At 40.4% G+C, this 25981-nt stretch overlaps 6 protein-coding genes and 1 non-coding gene across 7 annotated transcripts in view; 4 read left to right on the forward strand and 3 right to left on the reverse strand.

Moving 5' to 3' along the window:
- LOC111600504 overlaps window positions 1-4432 on the reverse strand; it is a gene marked incomplete at its 3' end in the record, with an annotated part of 57140 nt that extends 52708 nt beyond the window's left edge. The window contains exon 1 of the mRNA XM_030223769.1: window positions 3442-4432. Within this exon, the coding sequence (XP_030079629.1) occupies window positions 3442-4312 (871 nt within the window). The remainder of the gene's footprint in view (window positions 1-3441) is intronic.
- Window positions 4433-17709: 13277 nt separating this feature from the next.
- LOC111600464 (U3 small nucleolar RNA-associated protein 4 homolog) lies at window positions 17710-20047 on the reverse strand. The gene is made up of 3 exons (XM_023316569.2): window positions 19820-20047; window positions 17952-19752; window positions 17710-17889 (listed from the first exon to the last, which is right to left on the reverse strand). The coding sequence occupies exons 1-3, from the start codon at window positions 19948-19950 to the stop codon at window positions 17770-17772; spliced, it is 2052 nt and encodes a 683-aa protein (XP_023172337.2). The 5' UTR covers window positions 19951-20047; the 3' UTR covers window positions 17710-17769.
- A 369-nt stretch (window positions 20048-20416) lies between these two features.
- On the forward strand, window positions 20417-22289 carry LOC111600465 (protein disulfide-isomerase TMX3). The gene is made up of 3 exons (XM_023316571.2): window positions 20417-20440; window positions 20496-21406; window positions 21463-22289. The coding sequence occupies exons 1-3, from the start codon at window positions 20434-20436 to the stop codon at window positions 21850-21852; spliced, it is 1308 nt and encodes a 435-aa protein (XP_023172339.1). The 5' UTR covers window positions 20417-20433; the 3' UTR covers window positions 21853-22289.
- A 586-nt stretch (window positions 22290-22875) lies between these two features.
- LOC111600467 (programmed cell death protein 5) lies at window positions 22876-23836 on the reverse strand. Its single transcript, XM_023316573.2, has 3 exons — window positions 23691-23836; window positions 23300-23420; window positions 22876-23243 (listed from the first exon to the last, which is right to left on the reverse strand). The coding sequence occupies exons 1-3, from the start codon at window positions 23739-23741 to the stop codon at window positions 23020-23022; spliced, it is 396 nt and encodes a 131-aa protein (XP_023172341.1). The 5' UTR covers window positions 23742-23836; the 3' UTR covers window positions 22876-23019.
- Window positions 23837-23912: 76 nt separating this feature from the next.
- On the forward strand, window positions 23913-24523 carry LOC111600466 (mediator of RNA polymerase II transcription subunit 10). The gene is made up of 2 exons (XM_023316572.1): window positions 23913-24155; window positions 24221-24523. Exons 1-2 carry the CDS (start codon window positions 24034-24036, stop codon window positions 24498-24500), a joined length of 402 nt encoding a protein of 133 aa, XP_023172340.1. The 5' UTR covers window positions 23913-24033; the 3' UTR covers window positions 24501-24523.
- A 247-nt stretch (window positions 24524-24770) lies between these two features.
- On the forward strand, window positions 24771-24865 carry Trnai-uau. The gene is made up of 2 exons: window positions 24771-24808; window positions 24830-24865. It is a non-coding gene; the product is annotated as a tRNA-Ile (tRNA).
- Window positions 24866-25070: 205 nt separating this feature from the next.
- On the forward strand, window positions 25071-25961 carry LOC111600469 (iron-sulfur cluster co-chaperone protein HscB). Its single transcript, XM_023316576.2, has 3 exons — window positions 25071-25318; window positions 25384-25496; window positions 25555-25961. The coding sequence occupies exons 1-3, from the start codon at window positions 25148-25150 to the stop codon at window positions 25940-25942; spliced, it is 672 nt and encodes a 223-aa protein (XP_023172344.2). The 5' UTR covers window positions 25071-25147; the 3' UTR covers window positions 25943-25961.
- The last annotated feature ends 20 nt before the right edge of the window (window positions 25962-25981 follow it).

Consider the following 25981-nt stretch of genomic DNA (forward strand, 5'->3'; position numbering starts at 1 on the left):
ACTTTTAACATTTTGACTACAATTGGAAAACGTAATTACATTTATTGCGAAACAAAGCTTTATATAGGCGGAAGGGTGGCCGACGGGACAGTCGGCTTGATAATGGACGCTGGTCAGTTAGGCGCTTGGCTGCTCAACACACACACAGAGAGTGTGTGTGTGTGTGTGTGTGTTGTGGACAGACAGATGGATGGATGTGGATATGTTTGATATGCTGTCGACACGCATCGCTGAGCATGCAACGCCGGCAACTTTGACAGCGGCAATGGTGCGACAAGAACGACAGCAATGTGGAGCAAGCAAATATGCGACACAGGCCAGAGCCAACAGGGTAGGGGGCAAGAGGTAAGGGATACTGGTGGCACCAGGTAATTGCCACAATTTGCTCGTTGCGTGAATGGACAACAGAACAGAGCGAACAAATGGAAAGGGTGCAAAAGGACGACAACTTCCGTCAATGTTCTGCCCCGAGCAGTGGCAGAGTGCAGGGGGCAGCTGGCAGGAGCCGACTCTGTGGCAGGTTTTATGTATTTTTATGTTTTTTTTTTATACGTTTTGTGTTTTGTTGCTCGCTCTTGCAACGCCTTCTGTCATATTTGAGGTGCGCATAAAGGCACTCAACGCCGCCATAAATCAACTGCCAACTGCACTTCTGATCTAAGGCTGTCAACCGCCGCACCACCGCACCACCGTTGGCAGCGTAACCAGCGAACCGCCAAAGCGGGCAACAACGACAACTCTTTAGGCCATAACTTTACAGACGACAAAACAGACGGTTTCACCTGAGCTTCGAGCTGGCAAGCTCGCCGCTCGCCTCTCGCTCCTTTGGCCCTGCTTGGCTGGCCCCTTAGCTTGCTCTTATGTCTAGACTACAGACGCTGTCTGTGGCGGCTGCCGCGCAGCAACAGGAAACAGCAGACAGCAGACAGCAGACAACTGTGACAGCTCGAAGCAGAGCAGAGCAGAGCAGAGCCAAGCAACTGCAACAGTGGCAACAGCAAACATTTTACCTGTGTCCAGCTTGTTTCAAATGAGCCAACAATTCTCAGCTGTCAATAATGTCTGTCATTGTTGTTCAATGCTTTCTAACAGTCAGTGCTGACAGCGTGTCGTGTCGTGTCGTGCCGTGACACAAAAGAGATTTCACATAATTGAAATATATAAGGCTATAAATATCTATCTAATTTATATATATTCATTCCAGGACTCAGGCACACATCACTAAGGCTTAGCTAAATTATGCGACTAACTAGGTTTTATCTCAAACGCCGCGGCTGCTGCAAAAACTGTGCAAAATGCATTTGGCCCCAAAGCTTGAAAGTTAAGTCCTTGGACTCAGGCGGCAGAAGTTCTAATCCTTTGGAAATTGAGTTGTAAAATGACAACTATGTGGAGGCTAGGTGTGTGCGTGTGTGTTAAGCAATCCCGGCAATGCAATGCACATGTTTGGCTCTCCAAAAAGTCGCCAGACCTTTGAGAGGCATGGTCAAAAGGGTGTGTGGAAAGGCGTGGCAGCGGAGGCCATTTGGCGTTCCGCTTAATTATTCAAAACCATGTCATGTCTCTGTATAATTTTATGCATTGGCCAATGCGAGCGCCAGCTCGTGATGATGATGATGATGATGATGACGAGGGGCTGACGCCTACACAGTCAGACGATGCAGACAGACGGACGGACAGACAGGCAAATGGATAGATGGCAGCACAGACTGCGAGAGGGGCAGAGACAGAGGCCAGACACAGTCAGACAACGCAGCGACAACTGCACACAGACAGAGAAGGAGCCACATGTGGCAATCACGAAACGTAGTGCCGTTACACATACTACAACGCACACACACACTGTGGCAAGAGTGAGAGCGTGGCATACCAGACAGTCTGACGCTGTTGGAGCCCACGTAGAGCGCAGCTACTCAGACTGCAAGTTGTTGTTGTTGTTGTTGTTGTTGCTGGCCAGGTCTCCGTCTGTCTGGACGACCAGCAACAGCAACAGCAACGTCGACAACGACACAGTCTGTGGCAGACCGAGACTATCGAAAACTCGAAATTTATTCGTTGGAAAAAGTTGTATTCAGCTTTTTTTTCTGTTATTTTTTTGCGCTCTCTTTTATTTTTATGTTTTTTTTTTTTGCATTGGTCGTCTGTTGTAGTTGTTGTTGTTGCTGTTGCTGCTGTTATTCTTTTTAGCTCGCAGTCAAAAATGAGTTGCAAAAATGCCCACGAAAATTATGTTAACCAGCGGCAGCTGTGTTCGAGCAAACCCACATCTACATCTTCATAGCAACTCAAGTCAACAGTTCCCCCGCTCAATAAGTGACGCTAAAGCTGAGCAGTCGATGCAACATGGAGCTGATCGGTAATTGATATTGTTGGCAATGACAAAAGCAAATTAGAACTTTGTGTATGGGCTCTAGTATACTGTGGATTTAGTATATAAAACACGTATAACGAATCATGAGAATTGGTGTCGCCTTGAATAACTTATGCAATATTAAAGCTCGGACTGAGCTTCTCAGATCAAAATCAAAATTGAGAGTTACTCAAAAATAAACTTTATATGGCTTTATATTATTGATATGTACAATTTATTTAAAGAGGCATAATTTTTTCGACAATCGCCAACAAATTGTGTGAAGAAGAAATATTAAAAATTAATTTAAAAAATTTCTATATTTTCAAATTTTAAAAACAAAAAAAATTAAAAATAAAAAAGTGAAATTAGCAGAAAATAATAGTTAAATATTTTAAAAATTTGCAAGAAACTGCAGAGTGCGCATTTACTAAAATATACATTTTTTACAATTTATTTTACAATTTTACTTTTTATTTTATTTGACTTTTCTTATGTATTTTTAGATTATAAAATATTTTTAAAATTTTTACTTCTTTTTTGTATAATATATAATTTATATCTTTATTTAAATTATAATTTTCTTAAATATGTTTTTACATGATTGCAAAATAAATTGGAAAAATCAGTTTTTTTAACTTAATATTTTCCCAAACTATAATTTTAAAATTTTTTAAAGGTAAGTACATACGGAAAACGATTTCCAAATAAAGTAAAACAATTAAAAGTTGAATAAATGAAGCGGACAAATGTAGAAGAAAATGCCATCAATTGTGAAAATCTTTTAGGTTTTTCCCAAGTTAGGTGAGTTAAAGGTAAAGAGCTTTTTTTTTATTTTAATGTTGACAGTTAAACAAATAAAATAAATAATTTAATTTTTATTTAATGAAAGATTTATTTGGCTAAATACATTTGTAGGTCGTTCTCTTGTCTAAGAGTAAATGGAATAAGAGTTTCGCAGGTGAATTTATGTAGCATTTCGTATATTTATAATATATTTCCGCTCGTTAAGCATTGCAGACATATATATGTATATATGCATTATAATATATCCTAGGAGCTATATCCATCTGTGCTGTAATATTACTCACCGTATTTATGCCAAAAGCTTTGCTTGTTCGTTGTAGTTGTATCGATGTCTGAATTCTCTTCGTAGAGCTCTGTATAGAGTATGAATTCGACTCGTGCTGTGGTTGTTGTTGCTGGAGTTGTTGTAGATTGTTGTTGCTGCTGCTGCTGTTGTTGTGGTGTCAAAGGTGATGCGTTGGTCGCTGTTCGGACTGTATCACGATTAAAAATTCGATGCGCAGCATGCAGAGTGTTGCGTGTTGTTGTTGTTGTTGTTGTTGGCACATGAGGCGCAGCCGTTGTCGTTGCAATTGTTGTTGCCGTTTGCGTTGCTTGCAACAATGTAGCACGTTGATTAATTTGATATGGCAGCAACATGGACGCGGGCGAACCGAATGCCGAGGGCCCAATGGCAGTCGAGTGCGACGCGGCGCGACGTTCAAGAGGCGTGGCAATAGCGAAAACGGGCACCGAGAAATAGGCGCGTGTTGCAACAGTTGCCGTTGTTGCTGCTGCTGCTGCCGCCGTTGTTGGTAATTTATTAGGTAAATTTGTGGCTGGCAGCGAATTATGTTTGGGCGACACTTTGCTCTGGCTGCCGTTTATAATTAAATCTAACTTATTATTTGCACTATATACACTGTGCGAAACGCTGAGCGTATCGTACGCACCACTATATACACTTTCACCGACAGCGTTTCCACTTGCGACGTTTCCAATACGTTTGCGATATGCTTGCATTGACAATCGTCTGCTGCTGTTGCTCTGCTCGCATGTCCGACAGATTTTGCTCAAGTTGTTGTTGCTGTTGTCGTTGTTGTTGTCCTGCTGCGCCCGCAAGTATGCAATACTCTGCCTTTGGGCATAGTCTGGACTATTGGCGCGTCTGTGCATGGGCACCGCGAGGGCTTGCGCCGACCACAATATGATTGTTGCCAGTAGCGTTAAATTGAACGCTAACAATGTGCTTGTACAGCGGGCCCCCGCGGCGCCTTTGGCTGAATGCGTGGGGGCCACAGCGTCAACTGTATGCGAATGGATAGTTCACTGCACTCGACGACGGCGACCACAGTGCCACATCAATTGAAGCCCCAACAAAGCTGACCCAATGCGCAGCGACTGCAAGAATTTTACAAGAAAACAAAAAGCGAGATATGTTTAAAATGAAGGTGAAGAGTGAACAAGAGTTAACAAACAAATAGGTAAAAGTTGAAGCGAATGATTTGGGAGTGAGGGCGAAAGAGAGAGGATGGGAATATTCTCTATGAGAATCCAACTTGACAAAAGCTACTAAAGTCTTGCAAGTCTTAAGATCACTCTTTACCTCAATAATAATAAAAAATTATATTTTATGTAAATCTTTAATGTGGAGTTTACTGTTTTAGCCATACTTTTTGGGCTGTAAACTTTATAAGAATGTGAAATAGTTCAAAATTTTATTTTTCATAAAAAATATTTCTTTAACAAAGAAAGACGATTACTATTTCTAGACATTTTTTATTATAAACATTTTAATAAAAGTTGGAAACATTTAATATGCAGATTCAGTGCTTAAATAGTTTACATTTTTATAAGGTACACAAACTAAAAAGTAAATGCTGAGTAAAGAATTGAGGCTACTTTTTCTATTTATTTTTTAAATTTTTATAATATATTTCTAGTTTTCATTTAACAGATTTTTTTTATTTTGATTATTTAAAAAAAAATGTAAAAAAAGGGCTAGTTTTTTAAATTTTTTTTATAAAATGATAGATGAACTAAAAGAGTCTATAAATTAACTATTTTTGCTTTGATTAAAAATTATAGCTTTTTAAATTATTTTCATAGCTAAGCTTTGTTCACACAATACACGACGTATACGTAATATACATCGTGTGTGAAACACGAATTTTTATGCCTGAATATTTAAGGCACCTTTATTGTAAACGTGTAATAAACAAGTAACAAACAAATATTTCTAGTCGAATATTACACAGTTTTAAACGTTTCTTAAGCGTCATTTAACGTGTCGTATACTTGATGCTTGATTGCTAAATCAAAACTTAGTTTTCTTTGTCTTAAGTGCTGCAAGTAAACTTTGTGTTAACTTCCGTTACACTAATACTGTAAGAATTCTATATCTAAAATAGCCTTAAGCCCTGCCACAGCCGACTCAATGTGGCACAGAATTTTCTCTCAGTGCACGCTGTTGTGTGGTCGCCCACTTTTGAGTTGTTATTTTTTGTTGTATTTTTTCTTGGGACTGCTTCCTTTGTTTTTGTTTTCGTCTTGGTTGTTGTCGTCTGTCCCTGTTACAATGTTTCTGTCGCAACATGATTTCCCAACATCTCCCGCCCAGAACTTTGCCCAAAGCAAGGCACTTCTGGTGGGGAAAGGGGGGCCTAAGCAAAGGGTATGTGGCTGTTGATCAGCAACAGACGCGGGCATAAATAACGCAACATGTGTGTGCGCGCGCGTGTGTGTGTGTGTGTCGGCACTCTTTGCCAAGACACAGAAAACAAGCGCACGGCAAACGGTGCGTATGCGCAATATATTGCACAAATTTATGTTGCACTTCGCGTAGACTTCACTTTTATTATCATCCACGTTGCGTGCGTTTTCATACACTCGCTCTTCTTTGAAAAGAGAGTATATGGGTTTTGTGGCCACCTTTTATTGTAGTTGGCTGGATTTGCCATGGGATTTAGGATATGGAAACAAAATGGGCCTGCGAAGGGCGTGGCATATGAGAAAAAACTTCAGATTAGATCAATTTTGAGTTACTTCAAAGTTTGACCAACTTTTCGACGAGCGAGAGTCAAGCAGTTGGTCATAGCCGCTAGAAGCAACATTCTTATTTGTTTGCTAAATATATAAAATGCAACAACAACAAAGCACACATAGACAACAGCATTGTCCCCCACGGATGGCTTATGCTTAGGTCTTTGCTTATGTCTATCCACTCTGCTTGCCACGCCTGTTGCATTGTTGTTGTTGCTGTTATATGACGAAAGATTACAAGCGACAACAAAAATAGGCTAAAATTAAAGTAGCTAAATTAATGGCATAGTTGCTGCTTTGCTGTTTTGCTGTTTTGCTTCTGTCTGTCCCTCTGCAGCAACGAGAAATAAAAGGTGGAATGACTTTTGCCTGGCATTTTATATTCATGATGCACGATTTCGATATAGAGACAGCAACAATTCTCTGCCAGTCTCTACAGACTTTAGCTGCTGTTTTGCTCACTAATTGTCATTGGAGTCACAGACGGACAGACAGAGTGGAAGACAGTTGGATAGACATTTTGACTAGTTGGCTGCTTCGCTTAATATGCAGCCAGATCGCTGGCATTTCACTTTGATATGACTGTCTCAGACACAGATTGAGGCACAAACAAACAGTTGAGAGCTGGCGCAGGGGTCGGGGCAGCTGCACAGTTGATCGACAGCAAAACAAAGCCAAAAGTCGCGGCAGCTTAAAAAACTCAATTTCATTTCCATACTCAACTCAAATTTTATGGCCAGACTTAAGTTTAAGTTTTTTTTTAATGCCCTGCCGAGTATAACTTTGACTTGATGAAGGAGGCTATATAAATAATTGTATATATATATATATGTATATATATAGATATATGATCAGATGATGTTATAGGCATGAGGTCTTCTCAGCTGAGCCTTTTCTGCCTGAGCTGAGTCTACGTTTCCTACGCAGTCTACTTTTCCTTGCACTTAGGACAACTAATATTATTATTATTTATATTATTATTTATTATTTACTATTATTATTTATATTTTTTAAATTTATTGCTTATATTTCAACAGAGTATTTTAATTTTGGCGCATTAAAATTTTGATTTACTTCTGTTTGTTTTTTCTTATTGAAATGCCAGTGCCATGAAACAGCAGCACTCAGCCTCATCATCATCAGCATCATCATTATAATCAGCGGCTACAAATGTTATTGTCTCCCGTGTGCACCCCGTTCACCTCTGCACTCCAGTCCACTCCACTCCACTTCAAGTGAGACGCGGCTACTGTTTCTTGCAATATATTTTTGTGTTGATCTCCTTTTTGTGTTTGTTGTTTTTGCAATTTATTTGATTGCCTCTCCATTTGCGCCCGCTGCAGCCTCTGCCTCTGTCTCTGTCTCCGCCTCTGTATTCGTCTGTCCGTTGTTTTTTTTATCACGTCACGGACTCCTGCTTGTGCTTCTGGTTCTGGGATCAACGTTCAGTTGCAATTTATGCGCGATCATAAAAACTCGCTCAGACCCATAATTAATAAGTGTATAAACCCCTTACGTCTACAGAAGAAGACGGCGAAGAAGAAGAAGCTGAAAAAGTGCTGACAAGTGCTACTCTTAGCCGCACAGTGTGTCAAAAGCAATTTGCATTTGTATTGCCAAAACAAATCCAACAACTTGACCGGAAATACCATATTTCGCCCTGCTAAACAACAAAAACTCTTCGGCCATAGGCGTTTTTAGCTAATTCAAAAAAAAAAAAAAAAAAAAAACAACAACTATTAAACTGAGAAAAAAAACATTCCAGTTTATTTTTAAACAAGTCGCTAAATTCTTGAATTTATTTCGGTGGCAAAAAGCGAAACAGACGCAAACGCAGGAATTTGGCCGAGAGCGAGCGAGACGCAGCTACAATAAAGGGTAGCCAAAAGAAAAGTGAGAGAAAAATACTTGTAGCAATGTGCAGCGATAACAAAATGTTATCGATAACAGCCTGTGTCATTTGTTAGTTGCATCAAGTCGCAGATAATGCCAGTTGTATTTCTTTTAAGTAATCTAACCAAGGGTATAACGTCAAAGTCAAAGAGCAATTAGTTGCAGAGAGAAACTATTGGTTATAGAGTCTATGATCATATATGAACGGTTAGACATACGAGAGAGCTAGTTTTTTATTGTTTGATTTAATTAAAAAAAATTTAATTCTATACAAACAACCTCAATATACAAAAACAGTTGCTATATGCTAAAATTATCTATTCAAATTTTCAGTTTATAAAATATTAGGGTAATTAGAATTTTTTTCTTTTATTATTCTTATTTTATTTAATTTTTGAATATTATTTCACAATTTTTAAACTTTTATTGGTTGTTTTCTTCTAAAATTTTTTTTCATAATTTAATTGTTTTTATTTATTTAAACGATTATTTTATTTTTTATATTTTTATTTTATGATTTATTTTTTGAAGGTTTTTAAAATTTTTTTAACATTTCTTTAAGATTTTTGTTTTTTTTTTTTTAAATATATTTCTTGGCATTAATCATTTTTATTTATTTTTTTTTTTTGTATACATTTTTAGTTTATGATTTCTTTTCAGACTGTTTTTTCACTTATTTTTAACATTTCTTTACTTCTTTTCTTTTTTCTCTGAATATTTTCAAGCTTTATTTTTATCTTGACTTATTATTTTATTTATTTTATATATTTTTTGTATGTTTAATTTTTTTATGATTTACTTTTTGACTATTTTTTAATTTTTTTACATTTCTTTACAGTTTTTCTCTGAACGTATTTTTTACCAGTGAAATGCTAAATTCTAAAAAATTCCCTGAGAGAAGTTTGAGTCGACAGCCTTATCCATGCTATGTGTTGGCTATAAGAATGCTTCTAAATTTGCTAAAGACTTTTATTTAGGCCTATTAATATACAATTCTTTTAATATTTATATATATATTTTTATACAAAATTTCGTTTCAGTTTGTTTCGATATTTTAACCTAATATATATATATTTAAATATATCACAAGAAATAGTTTTTAGCTGTTTTTGGTTTTCTAGCAGTTCAAAAGAGCATTAACACTTCGGTTAGCCGAAGAAGAAGAAGAAGCAGACACTTATACTCTACTGCAGCTGTATTCGTAGTGTATTTTGTGTATCGCATACCAAAGTCGAACGCCAATTTGACATTGAGCAAACGTAAATTCAGCGAATTCCTGCGTAAATCGATGAAAGACCACGAGACCGCAAAAAAGGACCGAGCCCAAATAAAAAACACAATAACAACAACAACAACAAAAAATGGAGAGAGCCAGAGAGAGAGGATACGAACCGAACCGCAACGCACCGAACCGAACCGAAACGAAACGAATCGAACCGGGTCGCCGGGTCTAATCAAGTGAAGGAATTTCGCACATGACAGCAAAGAATGCGGCGGTCGTCTAGTTGGAATGCCAATTGACAGATATCAACTGGAGCTAGGCACACACATACGCACACACGCACAGGCACGCACACCTGAAATCCACTTAACACACACACACGCGCGAACACACGCAGAGACAGCGCGAGAATTTGCAAAAAGTTCACAGTTTCTTCTTTTTTTTTGCTGGCTTTTTTCTGTATTGAAAACTAATTATGAATGAGCATATATATATTTTATAGATACATATGTGTATGTGTGTGTGTGTGTGTGTGTGTGGGCGCGTCTCGTACACGTCTACCGTTAGTTTAGGCCAAAAAAGAAAACAATTTGCAGTGTGCACTTCGCTGCGCTGCGATCTTTTCGCAAACCTGCGCCGTACTGAAACTTAATTTTTGCAGCTAACATATAAAAAGTGCCCGTTTGTCTCCAATATATTTCACACGACGACAAACCAGCATATATATATATATTTATATATACATATATATAGCATACGATCAGGAGCTGCAGGGGGGCGGAGGATCTTAGCCGACGACAGCGAGACGGGCGTGTGTCGTGCCTTATTTTTACCGCTTGTTGTTTTTGCTTCTATTTTGCGTGAGCAAAAACAAAAAAAAGCAAAAAACAACAAAATTATTTTCGTACTTAAAAATAAATTGAAAAGCATTTTCCTCATCTGTTTTTGTGTCGCTATAAGTGTGCGTGTGTGTGTGTGCGTGTTTTCTCTCTATGGCCAAACAACAACAGGCACATGAAAATCAAGCGTGAAGCGTGCTGCAGCTCCGCCTACCAAAGTCCCAGCCTCAACTAATTCGGGATAAGGGCCCCCAGCTCTCTCTCTCTCTCACTCACGCTCTCGCGCTCTTCCTGCTGTTCATTATGGCCATCAAAGTTATCTCTCTCACGCGCTTTACTCAATCCAAAAATAAAAAAAAAAAAAGATCTGACTCAAAAGACAACAGAACATAATTTTGTAGCTAAGATCGGGCCAGATTAATATACATATATATATTTAAAGATATGCGTACATATACATATTTAGAGTAGTGTAGAGTTGTTGTCGTTGTAGGGAGTTTGTTGCATTCCATGAGCTATTTGCGTACTGCAAAGTGGAGGAAAATAAAACTGGAAATTCAAAAATGAAGTCACGTGAAAATTGCATGCGAAATTGCATGAATTAATGCTGCAACAACAGCAAAAATAAACTGCAGGGCAAAATCCACTCAGACAAAAGTCCTTAGACAGGGCTTTTTGGCCAAAATAACAGACACACACATACATTTAAGCAGCAGACGGCGCCTAAGCCAAAATCAGGAAGTTTCCACTGCAAAACTGACGCCGGAAGGAGCCAACGACGCGGCGACGACGATGATGATGATGACGATGTTGTTGTTGTTGATGTTAGCAAAGAACAATGCAAACGTGAAGATGTTGAGAATGATGATGGTGATGATGATGATGATGATGGAGCTGTAACTGAAGTTGGGAATGAGAACTTACAATAATTACTGGAAGAAAAGACTGCACTTTAGGCAACGAAAGCAACTAGAAATGCAATCAGCAGAACAGAAACTAAAAGCAAATACAAATTGAAATATGACCCCAGGGCACGACTAGTAAATACCCTGTGAGCTTAAATAAATAAGATAATATATAAACATTGTATAAAGTAAAAGACAATTGAAAATTGTAGAAGTGTTAAGCATTTTGAGGAAAGCTTAAACTGTGAGTTGTGTGTGTAGCCATTCACAATAGATAGATAGGGTATAGAGAGGGTATGCACTGCTTAGGCTAGTACTTTAAGAGCAGTAACTGGAAACTCTGCGCATATATTAAGAATTTAGACTAGAATTGAATTTAGAATTGAAAAAGGTCTTACAGGGTATTAACAAGTCATGCATACACCACTCAAATTCTATTCTGCTGACCAACAACTTAGCTAAATAAAGTCTAGCAAAGTTATATTCAATAAATTTGAATAGTTCTAGCAGAACTTACAGGGTATTAACTGGTCCTGCATACCCCACAGAAATAATATTATTCCTAAATATATTCAAGTATCATATATAACCCAGCGAATTTACACTCAGTGAATTTGTAAATAATTGTGGCAGAGCTTACAGGGTATTACATAGCCAAACAAGCCTCACAGACTACTAATTCCTAGAAAATATTAAAATTTATGCAATTTGTTTCTAGCTAAAATTGAAATTGTTTCTTGAAAATTTGAAATAATATCTTGTAGGGTATTACCAAGTCGAGCACTCCCATTGTTAGACCACACACTTGACATGCATAAAAAAGAGTTTTTGCCTAAAAAATAATTTAATTATGCTACTTACTAATTGATGAAGGTAAATGAGAAAGTATTTTAGAGCGTAGAAATACAGAAATTATATAAATTATATAATTATATAAAGGAGATTATTTTGAATTTTGGTAAGCTTTGCCAGCAATATATCTAAAAATCTGTAAAGCTCTGACGAATGCAACAAACTTATCAAAAAACTGGTATATCGTTTAAATAAGCTCTTAGCCAAGCCTCGGCCCATTCACCGTTTCCAATTGGCGGGCAATTCCAATTGGACAACTCGTGACTGTGTGCAAATCGAGGCGACAAAATAATTTAGTACTTAATGCAATTGGAACAGTGGGCGTCGAGCGACAACACATCCTTCCGACAAGTTTAACGGTGCACTGCTGCCGGTGGTAGGAGTGGTTGCTGTGGCTTGGGTGGTGCAGTCTGGCTGCAGCTTGGCTTGACCACTTGCAACGGTTTATGGTTTCCGCCAGCAAAGTGAGCAATTTTCGTCGTTAGACGAACCAGACATTGGTTGCTTTCTGCATGATTAGACCGCCGGACACACAAGTGCAAGAGAGAGAGAGAGAGACAGAGAGGGGGAGCGAAGAGAGAGAAAAGTGTAGCAGAGGCGCAGCTTGATGGCGCCAGACGACTTCCTTTTTGTGTGCGGCTACAGGTGGTGTGCAGCAGCCGTCGCAACATATTGATTGAAATTTTAAATGCAAATCACTTAAAGCGTTCAATTTAATCAAATTATTGCAATAACAATGTTGCAAGGGGCGGCTAGAAAGCAGGTGGAGAGCTCTGCAAAATGGGTGCCAGCTGTGGGACAGACTGGAGTCCAAGTGGTCAAGTGGGGCTGGCACAACAACAATGTCAACGGCAACCACAGTGGCACATAAGAGCTGACGACAGCAAGTCAGAAGGCCAGAATGAATACACTGAGCGAAAGCAGCTTAAATCAAGCTCAGATTTTGTTTTAGGAAATTTATAAAAATTAATTTTTCTTAAGTAAGTTTGAATTAATATTTGGAAACTTAATTAAAATTAGCTAAACGAAAGTTAATAGGATCATTTATATAGGGTTTTTATAGGGTTTATGCATACTAAGGCTGTTGTTTTCATAGCTATCTATGTGAGCTTCAATATACTCTATATACTAAAGGGACTCATATGCTGCTTAATAATATATAATATTTTTTTTTATGTTTTTCTGGCTCAATATGGAATCTATGATTCTTTGAGTATAACTCGAGAACTATAAGAGCTAAAGTCATAAAAATTGGTATACTGGCTCTTTCGAATCTGATTTTAAAAATATTTAATAATTTCCTAATTTTAATTTCATAATATTGATAGAGCTCAACTTAGGAACTTTCGTTTTTTCAGCATATCTCGAGAACTTTTAGAGTTTAATTTAAAAAAATTGGTATATAAGTTCTTCTGAATCTGCTTTCATCAATATGTCTCATATTTGCCTTATATCGATAAGGCTTGCCTTAGAAACTTTATGCTGTTTTTCAGCATAACTCAAGAACTATAGTAGCTAAAGTCATAAAAATTGGTATGCAAGTTCTTCTTAAGAATATATAAAAGTAGGAATATTCTTCAGTTCGTATAGCTGTTTTAAGGGCAGAAAGCGAAGTAAAAATCCTTGGATTTCCTGATATGTGCTAGACAGGCAAGCACTCTCTCATGTCTCTTCAACAAACTTTTGTATTTTTATTATCAATTAAAAAATTTACTGAGCTACTCTTAATGCTAACGTACGTAGAACTTACAGTTTAGCCCACGCTTTTCTCTCAGTGCACTCTTTTGCGGTCAGTACCAGTGCCGATGTCTATGCTGCATGGCAGCACTCCGCTTGGCAGCGCGACGCATGTGTCTATCAGCCGCTGCTGCCCTGGCTCATAATGATGTTGGCCGGGCTAACTGCCGCTTGCGCCCTTTGCCGTTGCCTTAGTCTTGGTTGTTGGCTTTGTTGGCTTAATTAAATTGTGGTTGCCACTTGCAAACGAAGCGCGTACACAAAATCACACAACACAGTGCAACAATGCAACAATGCAACAACAGCGACTGTTGCACGTTCCGTTTCACTTGTTAATTCGCTTCTTTTCATACACTTTATTGTTGTTGTTGTGGGAAAAGTGGTTAAAATGTGTGTGTGTGTGTGTGTGTGTGTGTGTGTGTGTTGTGGCTAGCAATAACATTAAAATTATAACCACAATTCTGCACGCAGCACTAAATAAATTGGTAGCTTAACTAGCTGCGGGAATACCCCTACTTGAACTCTTTTCAAAGTTTTGCTATCAACTCTCATCTTAGTCGAATCAAATTTCCCATTGACAGCTGAAAGTTTTTCTGGTCTCAGATACTTAAGATACCTATGCGTTGATAAGTGCTTGGCTTATGCTCTACACTGAAAGAAATGACTGCATAGATAGCAGCTATGTGAGTTTTCCTAGTCTTAAAATTATTTTTTCTTCCCATTTTTCCCTTTTCACTTCGATTTTTTCACACTCAACTCGACTTTTTCGCCAAGTGCATCATAAAATGAGCACTCGGAACATTTTGACTGCGCTTTCAGGAAGCATAACCATGCATGTTACTGCGTGCATACCCCGGGCTTTCTGTTACTTCCTTGTTTATGGTGCATTTGTCCTTTCGAAGGACAAAATACAATTGGAGCCGAATAGTGCGCAAAAGTTGCTGACGCGAAGACTTGGCCAAATCCCAGGAAAAGCCAAGTTGAATTGCAGCGCTGCCACCCACAAATGACCTTTGCGTGCCCCGCTGTGGCAGCCACTGGAGCTGGAGTTCTCTTTGTGCATGGGAGTCTAAGCGGAGTTGCTATCACGTTGAAACTTAAGTTGATTTGCTTTTTTGTTGAGCATAAAATTCAATCAGCTTCAGCTGCATTCAAAAGTTACGAGCTGGCACCCTGTCTGCCTGCGCTCAGCTAGCAGACAGCCACGTTTGTCCTTAGCGTGTCCTCTGGCAGCGGGAGTAGCAGGAGTAGCAGCAGCAGCAGCGGCAGTCCTTGTCTCGCTGTCTAGACCGCTGCAGGGGTCGCATGCAGCGTCATGACAACCGCATGCGATTTATGCTATTGCCCTCTCTGTCTGACAGGCATGCCGCGTGCCCCTTACCCCAACGGCGTGTTGCCACTTTTATGTGCCACAAGCGACGCGTTAATATTATTAAATGCAAATTAAGCTTTATCTCATTTCGTTCATTAGCGGCCAATTTGCGCGCCCTTGTTTATGAGGTGGTGGGGTTAAGCATTAACAAACTGGCACGCCTCCAGCCCCCGCTTGCCGCATGCTTAGACTGCGGCAATTATCCTTGTAGAGAGGGCGAGGTGGAGGTAGATGATGCACTGCATCATTTGCGGCGGCATTCCAATGCGTCTACTAGCAGCTCCAGCTCCAATTCCCGGCTCTCAACTCCCAACTCCCAACTCCATTCGCAGCTTCAGCTGAAGGCGTGCTCACTTCCTGGCAGCGGGCTAATTTGCAAACCAATTAAATGTCAATTTGAGGCATTGTTCGCCATGCGCCGACGTCGACACAATGTCTGCCGTGTCAGCGCGTTCAACTTTTGCCCAGACGCCGAGCCAGAGCCAGACTTGCAATTCACTAGCAAAAGGCGCAAAATGTGTTGTCGCCGCCTCAGCTGCATTGTTGGGCGCATACCCTGTAATTGCCTAGCGGCACTAGGGGTATATGGCAGTAGATGATTGGCAAGCAGCTGTAAGTTTCAATGTGTAGCATAAACTTAATATTGACTTTTCACATTTATCGATTTATATCGATTATCAACTTTTTCTTTTGCTGACTTATTCGATAATATCGAAACTGGATTCAACCATTAGCAGCTTTATCATGCTGCCTTTAGCTGATTGTCAATCGATTACAATTTAATTTAGTCATTTTGAGCACATCGATAAATATCGATATTGCCCAGCTCTTGTTTTGATATATAGCTCTTTATACAAAGTATATCCCTATCTTATGCTAAGCTCTGTACCGCAGGTTTTATAATTTATCGATACAATCGATATATATCGATTTATAACAGATGTTTCAAAACAAGTTTCTCTCTTAAGCCTTACAAGAGCTAGGAGCTTATAGACTAAATCTAATGCTCGTAACTCTTTTAGTCATACAGGGTATCTCCTAGTCTGGCCTGCTCTGCGAGCATTTCTATTTGCTGCTGTTGTTGTTGGCAGCTGCAAAGTTTGCCCAGCGCCCAAAGTTTTTACTGGCTGTCTAGACGCGACTTCAGTCGACTCCTTTGTAGACTTCGACTTCGACTTCGACTTCGACTGCGACTTTAGTTGTATTTGGTCGCGTAGTTTGCATAAGTTTTAGCTGCCTATACTCCACAGCTTGCAGCCCCTCGACTGACACGCCCACCCCTCAGGCCACCTGTGCAGCTGTCGTTGGCTTTGGCTTGTGGCTTGAGCCGTTGCTGTTGCCGCTGCCGCTGCCGTTAAGTGCATTTTAATGCCTCAATGTGGGCAAAGGGCGTGATTCAATTCAATTGCCGGTTTGTATTCTCCCACTTTGTGGGCACGAGCTCTCTGCCCGTCACACGTGGCGTATGCGTAACAATTGCGTAACAGGTCGAGACAGTGGATGATTAAGTCATTGATCTATAAAAGCTTACAAAGCTTTCAAAGCTTTATCAGCAGCTTTTGACCCACTTCCAGTGGCTTTAAGCTTTGCAAGCGTCTGAAAGCTGCCTTTAGCTAGAAGTTCATTAACATTACGAGAGCTTTTGACTGAGAATATACTAACCTATTACACTACGTGATATTAAGCTCTCATTAACTTGGCTTAAGCTCAACGCGCTATATAATGCTGACTGCTGAGAGGCTGGCTTAACACAAGCCTGAAGCTTAAGTTTTCTCAAGCTATTCACTATTAACTGTTGCATTATTTTGAAAGCTTTTGTAGCTGTTTTCTAAAGCTCAATTTGCCTTTGGGCAAATGTCAATTCAGCTTAGGCTTAAATGCTTGACGTCGAATTTGAAAAGCTAAACAATTTCCATCAGTGATTATTTATGTCCATTTGGCATCGTGTGTCGTTCGGCGCTTCATGCAAATGGAAATGCGGCCGACAAATGCCCAACAGGCACGCCCACAACCGCAGCAGGAAAACGGATGCCAAAAAATAGAGAGAAGCAAAAAAAAGCACACACAAAAAACTAGAAAAATTTGTATGCAAATGGAGGAGAAGCCCAGAGGACCCGAACGAGAACAGGCAATGCCAGTGCATTGGAATATGGCTGCAGGATACTTTTAGCCACAGACACCGACGGTGGGCACTGGGCGGGTGGTTGGAGCGGTTTCGATAGGGCCTAGCTGGGCAATGAGTTTTTGAGCTAAAAGTTGAATTGTGCAACAAACAGACTCGCTTGCTGCCCCTGTCCCACTCTAGCGCTGCGTGTGTTCGTTTTCGACTGTCTGTGTGGTATGCACTTGTCTAGACGTTGGCTAGACAGTGTAAAACCAAAACCAAAAAAGAAAATAAAGCAAAATAACAGAACAAAACGAAACGAATTGCATAGCACATTTGGCATGTGTAGCCAGTGTGTACCGTACCACAAGCCTCTCTCTCTCTCTCTTGACAGTCGACAAATTCTGAACAAATTCTTGTACAAGCCAAAGGCATTCAGTTGTGATGAACAACATGTTGAGTTATTACTGTAAAGGCTTTTTAGCGACTAGCTTTAGTGCACCAGTTACTACTGTACTGCACATGTTGCCACGTTTAGCGAGTGTCTATCGTGGCACGAATCCAGCTGAGAAATGCATTCAATTTTATCAACAAACAGTTTTTCTTCTTTTACTTTGTTTTATACAACTTAACTAGTTACTACTGTAGTGCTACAGTGAATTCCTAACTACGCAGCGCCGAACTTCTTGCGCTGATAAGGTTCAGGCAGCATATTCAAATAGTTCTTCGTCTGCACGCCAACCGTGACCAGCTCCTGCTCGTTAAGTCTGCAGACCTGCACCAAATGCTGAAAGGAAGCACAGAAAATTAGAAGCTTCAATTGAGAAATCAGAGACTTATGATCTTTACCTCCCGATTGAGTCGCATCTTCAATCCAAAAGTCCTTATATCCGTTGACTCCACGGGCTTGCTCAACCTCTTGGCTTTCGAAGGCACAGTCTGATGCCGCTTTTCGTTCCCATAGCTTTTCACCACATACAGATACACTTCATCGTAGACAATGATTATATTTGGATTGTTGGCATCGAGCAGTATGCCTCGAATGCTATGCGGATGCTCTTCGAGTTCAAAGAGCTCCTCGGTCTCACAGACCAAGCGCCGCTTCTGCACATCAAATTCCACAATGCGTCCATCCGCATAGGCAACCACGAGGTTTGGCCTGCCCTCGTGCATGGCCAGCGCTGTGGTGGGCGCTTGGTAGCGAGGCAAATTGAGTAAATGCTTTGATTTTGCGCCGCGCAGCTGCCAAATGGCAATCCTATGATTCGTGCCAGCTACGATCAAGTATTTGCCACATGGAGACAGCTCCACCAAGTTAATATGTGACTTCATCTCCTTGCTCAAATCGATGCTAAAAGCAAAGTCCACCTGTTGCTCGCTCAGGGTAAAGCAGCGCATTTGACGCGTTGGTGCGTGCAGCAGCCAAAGCAACTCATTGGCGAAGATTATAAAGCTAGCCGGTTCCAACTCAGCGGGCAAATCCGTTGTCAAACGCTGCACGCCCAGCGGTTCGCATTGTAAACGACTCAGACGCAGCTCGTCGAGCGTTGAGTAGCAAAGCCATTTGCTGTCCGGCGAAATGGCAGCTGCCTGTATAAATTTGTTGGCTCCCACGACAAGCTGCAATAGCTTCTCGGGCATTTGCTTTAGCTGCAGTTGCTCGCAGCTGCCCGCAGCTAGACGCTGCTCTTGATTCTCTGTTGTATCATGCGGCACGCCCAAACGCCACAATTGCAAATCTTGCGGATAGCGAAGGAGCAATAAATTACCACTCGATGCTAGGCTAGCACTCTTGCCAGGCAGATAGGGCGCATATTTGGCGGAATAGCCGCGTGTTGAGATGCAGAGCAGACCATCCTGGCCGCCAGAAATAATGCGATCCCCAATAACAACCAGTGCCTTGACATAATGACTGTGCACATCGCGTTGCAGAAACCTAATCCAACGTTCGCAAACAGAATCTTCGCGTTTGATTTGCGTTTTGCTGAGTACGCGTATCAAAGGTGGTTGCATGCCACTGCAAACCAGACGATCCTCCTCCTCATTTATGGCCAAAGCAAAGACGTTCTTTTCGAGTACTTTGCAGGACTCAATTTGTGTTGCATTCGCTGCATTCCAAACGGTAACGAATCCCGCCGAGTCTCCTGCTATAATTGTATTATCCTTTAACACTTGCAGTGCATAGACAATGACGTCCTTGTCTGAGAGGGTCATTGTGTGCAGGGTATGTCCATTGGCAACGTTCCAGATGCGTACAGCGCCTACTGATCCGGTGACGAGGCGTTTGCCTGGCTTATCAAATTTACAGCAGAGAACGCGTCCTTGTTGCTTTCTAAACAGCAACTTATAGTTGATTTCGTCCTGCTCAATGTTCATTAGGTTGATGTGTCCCTCCTCAGAGCCGACAGCCAGTTCGGTCTCAGCACTATTCACATCCAGACACCACAGCGCATTGCCCGTCGGTGATTGCACGTGGCGTGGTTGCAACGTATTCAAATCCCATTCAATTAGCTTTCCTGTCAAATCCACTGAGAACAGGCGCCTGCCTGCCCAGGCCATGTTCTCCGCTTGCGATTCGGGTGTTAGTTGTATAACTTTCTCCAAATAGGGCGCATAATGCATGTCCCAAAGCTCTATGGAGCCATCATCACTGCATAGCATATAGAAATTAACTTAATTTTATTGTTTCTCAAGTTTAATATAAATTTCTTACTCACCGGCTGAGCGCAAGGCATTTAATAGCCTGGCTGTAGGCCAAACAAACAATCGCACGTGGCTTTATTGTGTAGAAACGCACATTGTGCAACTGGGCGATGCCCTTTGATACGGTGGGCAAGTCTGTTTTCATTGTAAAACTTGCTTAAAATTGAGTTTTACTTAAAGAAAACAAATTCGCACGTGTGTCAAGCGCGTTTGACTTTGGCCTTGCCAGACTGCAGAAACCACGATGTAAACAATGCCATTCACGGCGCATTGTAAGCGAGTGTTATAATTATCGATATGTGCAATGAAGCTAGCGCAGAATTAGTTGTGAGAAGTGGTCTTAATAAAGTGAACATTAGAAGCAGATAAACTTAAAAAATATTAGAAAATAACTAAAAGTACATTTATCAATTCGATGTACGCAATGTAAACAATGTCAGTCACAACAATCGCATATAATGGATTTAGTCATCGATATTTTGTGCGGCAAGTCACAGTGTCATAAGGCTAGTTCACAATAGAGCTAAACAACTAAGTATGGGGGTGGATTTTTTTTTCTGTTTTAGAAAAGTTATCATTGTTTGCTAATTTAATTATTGATGACAGTGAACCAAAGCAAAAAACCCGCATGAAACGTAATTAATTATGCAATAGCAATAACGAATTACCATTCAGCAACATCAACAGCAGCAGCCAGCAAAATGCATCAATCAATATGGGGCTGGAGTCTTCCATTGCTGTTTCTGTTGATCCTCGGCACACCGGCCATATCCTCGCGTGTCCTTGAGCTAAGCGATCGCTTCATCGATGTGCGCCATGAAGGTCAATGGTTAGTGATGTTTTATGCACCTTGGTGCGGCTATTGCAAAAAGACGGAGCCGATATTTGCGCTAGTCGCTCAGGCGCTCCATGCGACAAATGTCCGAGTGGGTCGATTGGATTGCACCAAATATCCTGCAGCAGCAAGAGAATTCAAAGTACGTGGCTATCCCACAATTATGTTTATCAAGGGCAACATGGAGTTTAACTACAATGGTGATCGCAGCAAGGATGAGCTGGTGGATTACGCTTTAAGGATGTCCGGGCCACCTGTCCAGCTGGTCACCCGGACAGACAGCGTGGATATGTTGAAGGGCTCCCATACGATCTTCTTCATGTTTGTGGGTGCACAGCAAGGCGTTGTCTGGGACACATACTACGCAGCCGCCGAGGGTTACCAGGAGCATGGCTTCTTCTATGCGACCAGCGAAGAGATTGCTGCGCAGCATTTTGATTTTGAGAAGTTGCCCGCTGTAATTGTCTACAAGGAGGAACAACATCATTTCTATCCACACGGACATGTGGCTCACGAAATGGATCCAAATGACGTCAATGAAACCATATTCCAATGGGTAAATGTGGAGCGTTTCACGCTGTTCCCAAGGGTCACGCGCTTCAATATCCATCAGCTGCTAAAGACGAAAAAGTTCTTAGTGCTCGCTGTGGTGCAGGAGGATAAGCTGAGTCAGATAGCAACGCACGAGCTGGAGTTTAGGGATATGGTTGAGGGTGTCATACGCAAGCATCGACCGCGTTACCATGAAAAATTCCAATTTGGATGGGTAAGCAGGATGCTAAACCGAATTCAGTTTAGTTCTTACTCGTTTTACTCTTTCAGATTGGCGATCCGTCTATAGCACATTCCATTATACTGGACCAATTGCCCACGCCTCATTTGATAGCATTGAATTCCACGACTCAGCATCATTATATACCCGACGACGATCCGCTCCAGATGACGCCACAGGCGCTTCACCTGTTCCTCGAATCAATTAGCAATGAGAGCGCCACTGCCTACGGTGGAGATACATATTTTGTACGAGTGAATCGCGCACTCTTTGAACTGAAGCGTTCCTTGCGCGAAATGTGGCGTGGCAATCCGGTTTTGATGACTGTCATCTTTGGCCTGCCACTGGGCTTTCTCTCGCTCATCATGTATTCCATTTTCTGTGGCGATTGTCTGGTCACAGAGGAAGATCAGGAGGAGGATCACGAAAAGAAGGAGTAAAGCAGCATGGAGGATTGCAAGATGAAGAAGGAATAGAGGAAGCAGGACCGTAACAAGAAGAAGTAGAGAGAAGATGAACTAAAGAAGAATAATGAACAATAGAAGGACGAAGTCAGAAATCAGCTGTATAAGAAGGAAGAGTGCTCGAGAGGAATATCCAAAAATGTACTCCTGTGTGGTCACTTAGAAGTAGCAGGAGGATAACTATAAGAAGTACAGGAAGTGGAGTCTCACTAAAAGAATATGTAGAACAGCAGGAGAATCTACTCCCAAGCTAAAAATTCATCCCATTGTTAGTGCAATTCTCACAATTCACAATGTACTTGCATTAAGCCAAAATCTAGTCTTATTTTAAACGACATAAACTACATTTTGCTGATAGAACTAATAATTTTTTGAATTACTAAACGATTTTTGTATACCCTACGAAATGTGTAACACTTAACTGAAGAGTTGCTAATAGGTATATATGCATATATATATCCTTGATCAGTAGACTTTGGACATCATAATTTATGAGTAGAGTTTCTATAAGATATTTTTAAAAATCGCAGCATTCTATTAGCGTAACAGTAGCTCTACTTTAAAAGCAGTCTTTTTGAATGAAAGGATTTAGACTTACATTAATAAGCTTTTGAGCGGGAGATAATGAGAAGCATATTCTGTAAAGGGATATAAATAGATGTCACGAGAAAGAGGATTTGAAAACTATTTTAAAAAGTATTTTAGAATTGTTACAACAAATAAGGAAAATATAGGAGATATAGTTTTTGCAGCTGATAATAAAATCATTGATAAAACCCTAGGACGGTAGAAGCAAAAATAGAAAGTGGTACATTATAAGGCTGTTATATAATAATCCACTCTATCATATATAATCGATCTCTTTAAAAAACAAAACAATGAGATTACTGACTCGAACTCTAATGGAAGAAATGTCATTTCTAAATACCCTCAATGAATATTAAGATCTGCCATTAAATGCATTTGTTAGTATATACAGAAATCAGCAACACGCCAAGGTCCACTGTACTCTCTCTTTTTTCTTCATTTAATAAACATAGTTGTTAAAATTAGCGGATTCTCTAAAGCACATCTGTTTTTGAATTCGAATTTTGTTGCCTGGAAAAGGAAAACTTAAGCAATTCAACTCCATTTAAGCAAAAATCAGCAACCATAGTCTTCGTCGTCGTCGCTGTCTATGGCTGCACGGCGTCTATCGTACTTCACAGTGGATTTGCTCTGTGGCATTTGGGCATTGACGCTCTCTAGGATGCTCACGAATTGTGCATCATCCAGTTTACCTCGCACTTGGCCCATTTGGGCCATGCGTATGACCATGTTCTCGAACATTTGTGCTTTGTCTGGTTTGCTCACTTTCAGTGTGTTGACTGCAATTGAGAATGCTTGTGTTAGCCAGGCTTCACTGTACCAATTGTTTACTTACGTCGTGCGCGCGCCTGCTGGTCGAGCACTTGGGAGAGTATTGAGTGCTTCATTTCTTCCTGGGCGCGCATTTGCTCCTGCTGAGCCTGTTGTTTTTCAGCATTGTTGCCGGCGCCGCCACTCTATATAAGCATTGAAGGGTATATCGATTAGCGGATACCCTTTTTCTCACAGGTGTGCATGAAGCCAGCGACAACAGCAAAAGTTATGAGTCATACAAAGTGCTTTAAGCCATCGAACATAACTTGCATAGTATTTATTTAAAGCGATTTATTCGTTGTTCAAAATTATTTATATTATTTAATTTTATTTTTTATTTTGCTGCTATTTTTGGCATTTGGCAATAAGATAGCCGTTGACATTATTAAGCACATGGTTTTGCCTTTACTTACTAATTGAGCCATGCGCTGTGCGCGCAATGCATCTAAATCGCCGTCAGACATATTTAAAGTTCAATATAATTTGTTTAGGTTGTTATATTTATTAAAAAGTATAAAAATCATTCGCTGTTTGCTCCGGCAGGCAGTGTATCGATACTAGCACACAATCAACGTGTGAGTAAACTATCGATAGGCGCACGTCGCTACAAGTGCTTATCGATAGACTGTATGCAACGCCGAAAGGTAGAAGAAGCAGATACAGATATAAACAAACAGCTGTGCAGACAACAATCGGTTAAACAAAATTACACAGAATTGTGCAAAACTTCTGTTAAGTACTTAAATATTGCTAAAGATGACCTCTCCACTCGAAAACTTGGAAACGCAACTTGAAATGTTTATTGAGAATGTGCGGCAAATACGTATAATCGTTAGCGACTTTCAGCCACAGGGCCAAAACGTTCTCAATCAGAAAATGTAAGAAAATCTTCGCCGGATTAATAAACCAAGCTTAAACAATTCTTTTTTGTTGGTAAATGCAGCAACAGTTTGGTAACCGGTTTGCAGGAAATTGACAAATTGCGGCCCCAAGTGCAGGATGTATATGTACCCTTCGAGGTGTTCTTCGATTACATCGACCAGGATAAGAATCCTCAGCTTTATACAAAGGACTGTGTGGAAAAGGCGCTTGCCAAAAATGAAGAGGTAAAGGGCAAAATCGAGAGCTTGAAAAAGTTCAAAGCAAATCTGCTACTGGAATTGTACAAGACATTTCCCACCGAAATGAACAACTACCGAGCTTACAGAAAAGACTCAATCTAAATAATAGTTTTGTAAGCCTGAAATTATTATATATACAAAATACAAATAAATATGTTCTTTGTCAAAAGTAAAAGCAGATTGCGTCTTATGGTCTTTCATAAACTTCAAACATTCATTAAAATATATGATTTTAATTTATCGTAGTATTCAGTTTCGTACCACTGTAAAAGTTTAAGATCTAAGTAGGATTTTAAGTAAAAGGGGTTGCGGGAACGATTGGGATTTGTATTCTGATTTCAAATAGGGCATTTGGCAAAAAAAATCCCGAAGGCTCCAGTGGCGCAATTGGTTAGCGCACGGTACTTATAATCAGTAACTGTGTATGAGCAATGCCGGGGTTGTGAGTTCGAGCCTCACCTGGAGCAGCAAACACAACTTGAAGTGTTTCGTATATTTTTTACATTTTTATTAAATATAAAAATATATACGTTTGTATACATATACACTCTTTGTTTTTTTTTGTGTCTGCTATATGACGATTGCATTCAATGCAAAATTATATTTTCCATTCTGTTAAAAGAGAATGCAAGCATAGAGCTGTATCACAGTGTTGCCAGACTGTCGGGTGCTGCTGTGTCAGCTGTTTTTTGTTTTTCTGTTTGCTTGTGTAATTGATAAGAGCTTTACTTTTTATTATTTATCGAAAAATGCGCAGAACGTTTGCATATTTGAGAACTGGTTTTAATGGATTAAATTGTAATGAAATAAATGGACTAACCGCGAGACATGCGTCCTCGGTTTGCTGGAATTGCCAAAAACCGGGTAAGAACATGATATGTGGGGATTGCGGCAGTCTGCAGGATGTGGATAATAACACGGCAAGTAATTGAATCGCTCTTATAATATGCATAAATAATTGTGTGCTGGCTTTTCCCTCGTATAGAACTACTTTGAGCTGCTAAGTTTTCCCACCAAGTTCTCGCTGCAACCATCGGAGCTAACGCAGCGTTTCCGGCAAATGCAGGCGCGTGTGCATCCTGATAAATACAGCAATAAGTGAGTTATCAGATTAACAATTGGCGCTCCATCACTAATGAGTGGCTACCACCTGCAGAACTACCCGAGAGCAAACCAATTCAGCGGACTGGAGTTCGCTGATCAATAAGGCATATAAAACGTTGGCGGCACCCGTGGAGCGAGGTCAATATATGCTGGAGCTGGAGGGCGAGCAGATGCCGCAGGATAACAGCGCACTAAACACGGCTTTTCTGATGGCCATGATGGAGCGCAATGAGGAGGTGGAAGAGGCTGCCGACAGCAAAACGCTAGAGCAGCTATATACACAGTCAGTCCAAGAACTAGCAGATAAGGCGCTTAAACTAACGGCACAATTCGAGACAAACGATTTGGCTGCGGTGAAGCAGACGTTGGTGGAAATGAAATATTTACACAGCATACAGAGCAGCATTAAAAAGAAACAGCAACAGCTGATGGCCAACTGAGCATGCATATGCAAATCGATTACTCGATCGTACATCGAT

Source organism: Drosophila hydei, unplaced genomic scaffold (assembly GCF_003285905.1).
Source record: "Drosophila hydei strain 15085-1641.00,03,60 unplaced genomic scaffold, DhydRS2 tig00000283-arrow-arrow-pilon, whole genome shotgun sequence".
Taxonomy (NCBI): domain Eukaryota; kingdom Metazoa; phylum Arthropoda; class Insecta; order Diptera; family Drosophilidae; genus Drosophila; species Drosophila hydei.

Bases quoted from the DNA above. Each gene is read 5' to 3' on its own strand.
- LOC111600466 (XM_023316572.1), top strand. From the start codon at position 24,034: ATGACCTCTCCACTCGAAAACTTGGAAACGCAACTTGAAATGTTTATT. The intron at 24,156-24,220 runs GTAAGAAAATCT...TGGTAAATGCAG, and splicing joins AACGTTCTCAATCAGAAAAT to CAACAGTTTGGTAACCGGTT.
- LOC111600464 (XM_023316569.2), bottom strand. From the start codon at position 19,950: ATGAAAACAGACTTGCCCACCGTATCAAAGGGCATCGCCCAGTTGCAC. The intron at 19,753-19,819 runs GTGAGTAAGAAA...TATGCTATGCAG, and splicing joins AAATGCCTTGCGCTCAGCCG to TGATGATGGCTCCATAGAGC. The intron at 17,890-17,951 runs GTAAAGATCATA...GCTTCCTTTCAG, and splicing joins AGATGCGACTCAATCGGGAG to CATTTGGTGCAGGTCTGCAG.
- LOC111600467 (XM_023316573.2), bottom strand. From the start codon at position 23,741: ATGTCTGACGGCGATTTAGATGCATTGCGCGCACAGCGCATGGCTCAA. The intron at 23,421-23,690 runs GTAAGTAAAGGC...ATGCTTATATAG, and splicing joins CACAGCGCATGGCTCAATTA to AGTGGCGGCGCCGGCAACAA. The intron at 23,244-23,299 runs GTAAGTAAACAA...TCTCAATTGCAG, and splicing joins CCAGCAGGCGCGCGCACGAC to TCAACACACTGAAAGTGAGC.
- LOC111600465 (XM_023316571.2), top strand. The intron at 21,407-21,462 runs GTAAGCAGGATG...TTACTCTTTCAG, and splicing joins AAAAATTCCAATTTGGATGG to ATTGGCGATCCGTCTATAGC.
- LOC111600469 (XM_023316576.2), top strand. From the start codon at position 25,148: ATGCGCAGAACGTTTGCATATTTGAGAACTGGTTTTAATGGATTAAAT. The intron at 25,319-25,383 runs GCAAGTAATTGA...TCCCTCGTATAG, and splicing joins AGGATGTGGATAATAACACG to AACTACTTTGAGCTGCTAAG. The intron at 25,497-25,554 runs GTGAGTTATCAG...TACCACCTGCAG, and splicing joins CCTGATAAATACAGCAATAA to AACTACCCGAGAGCAAACCA.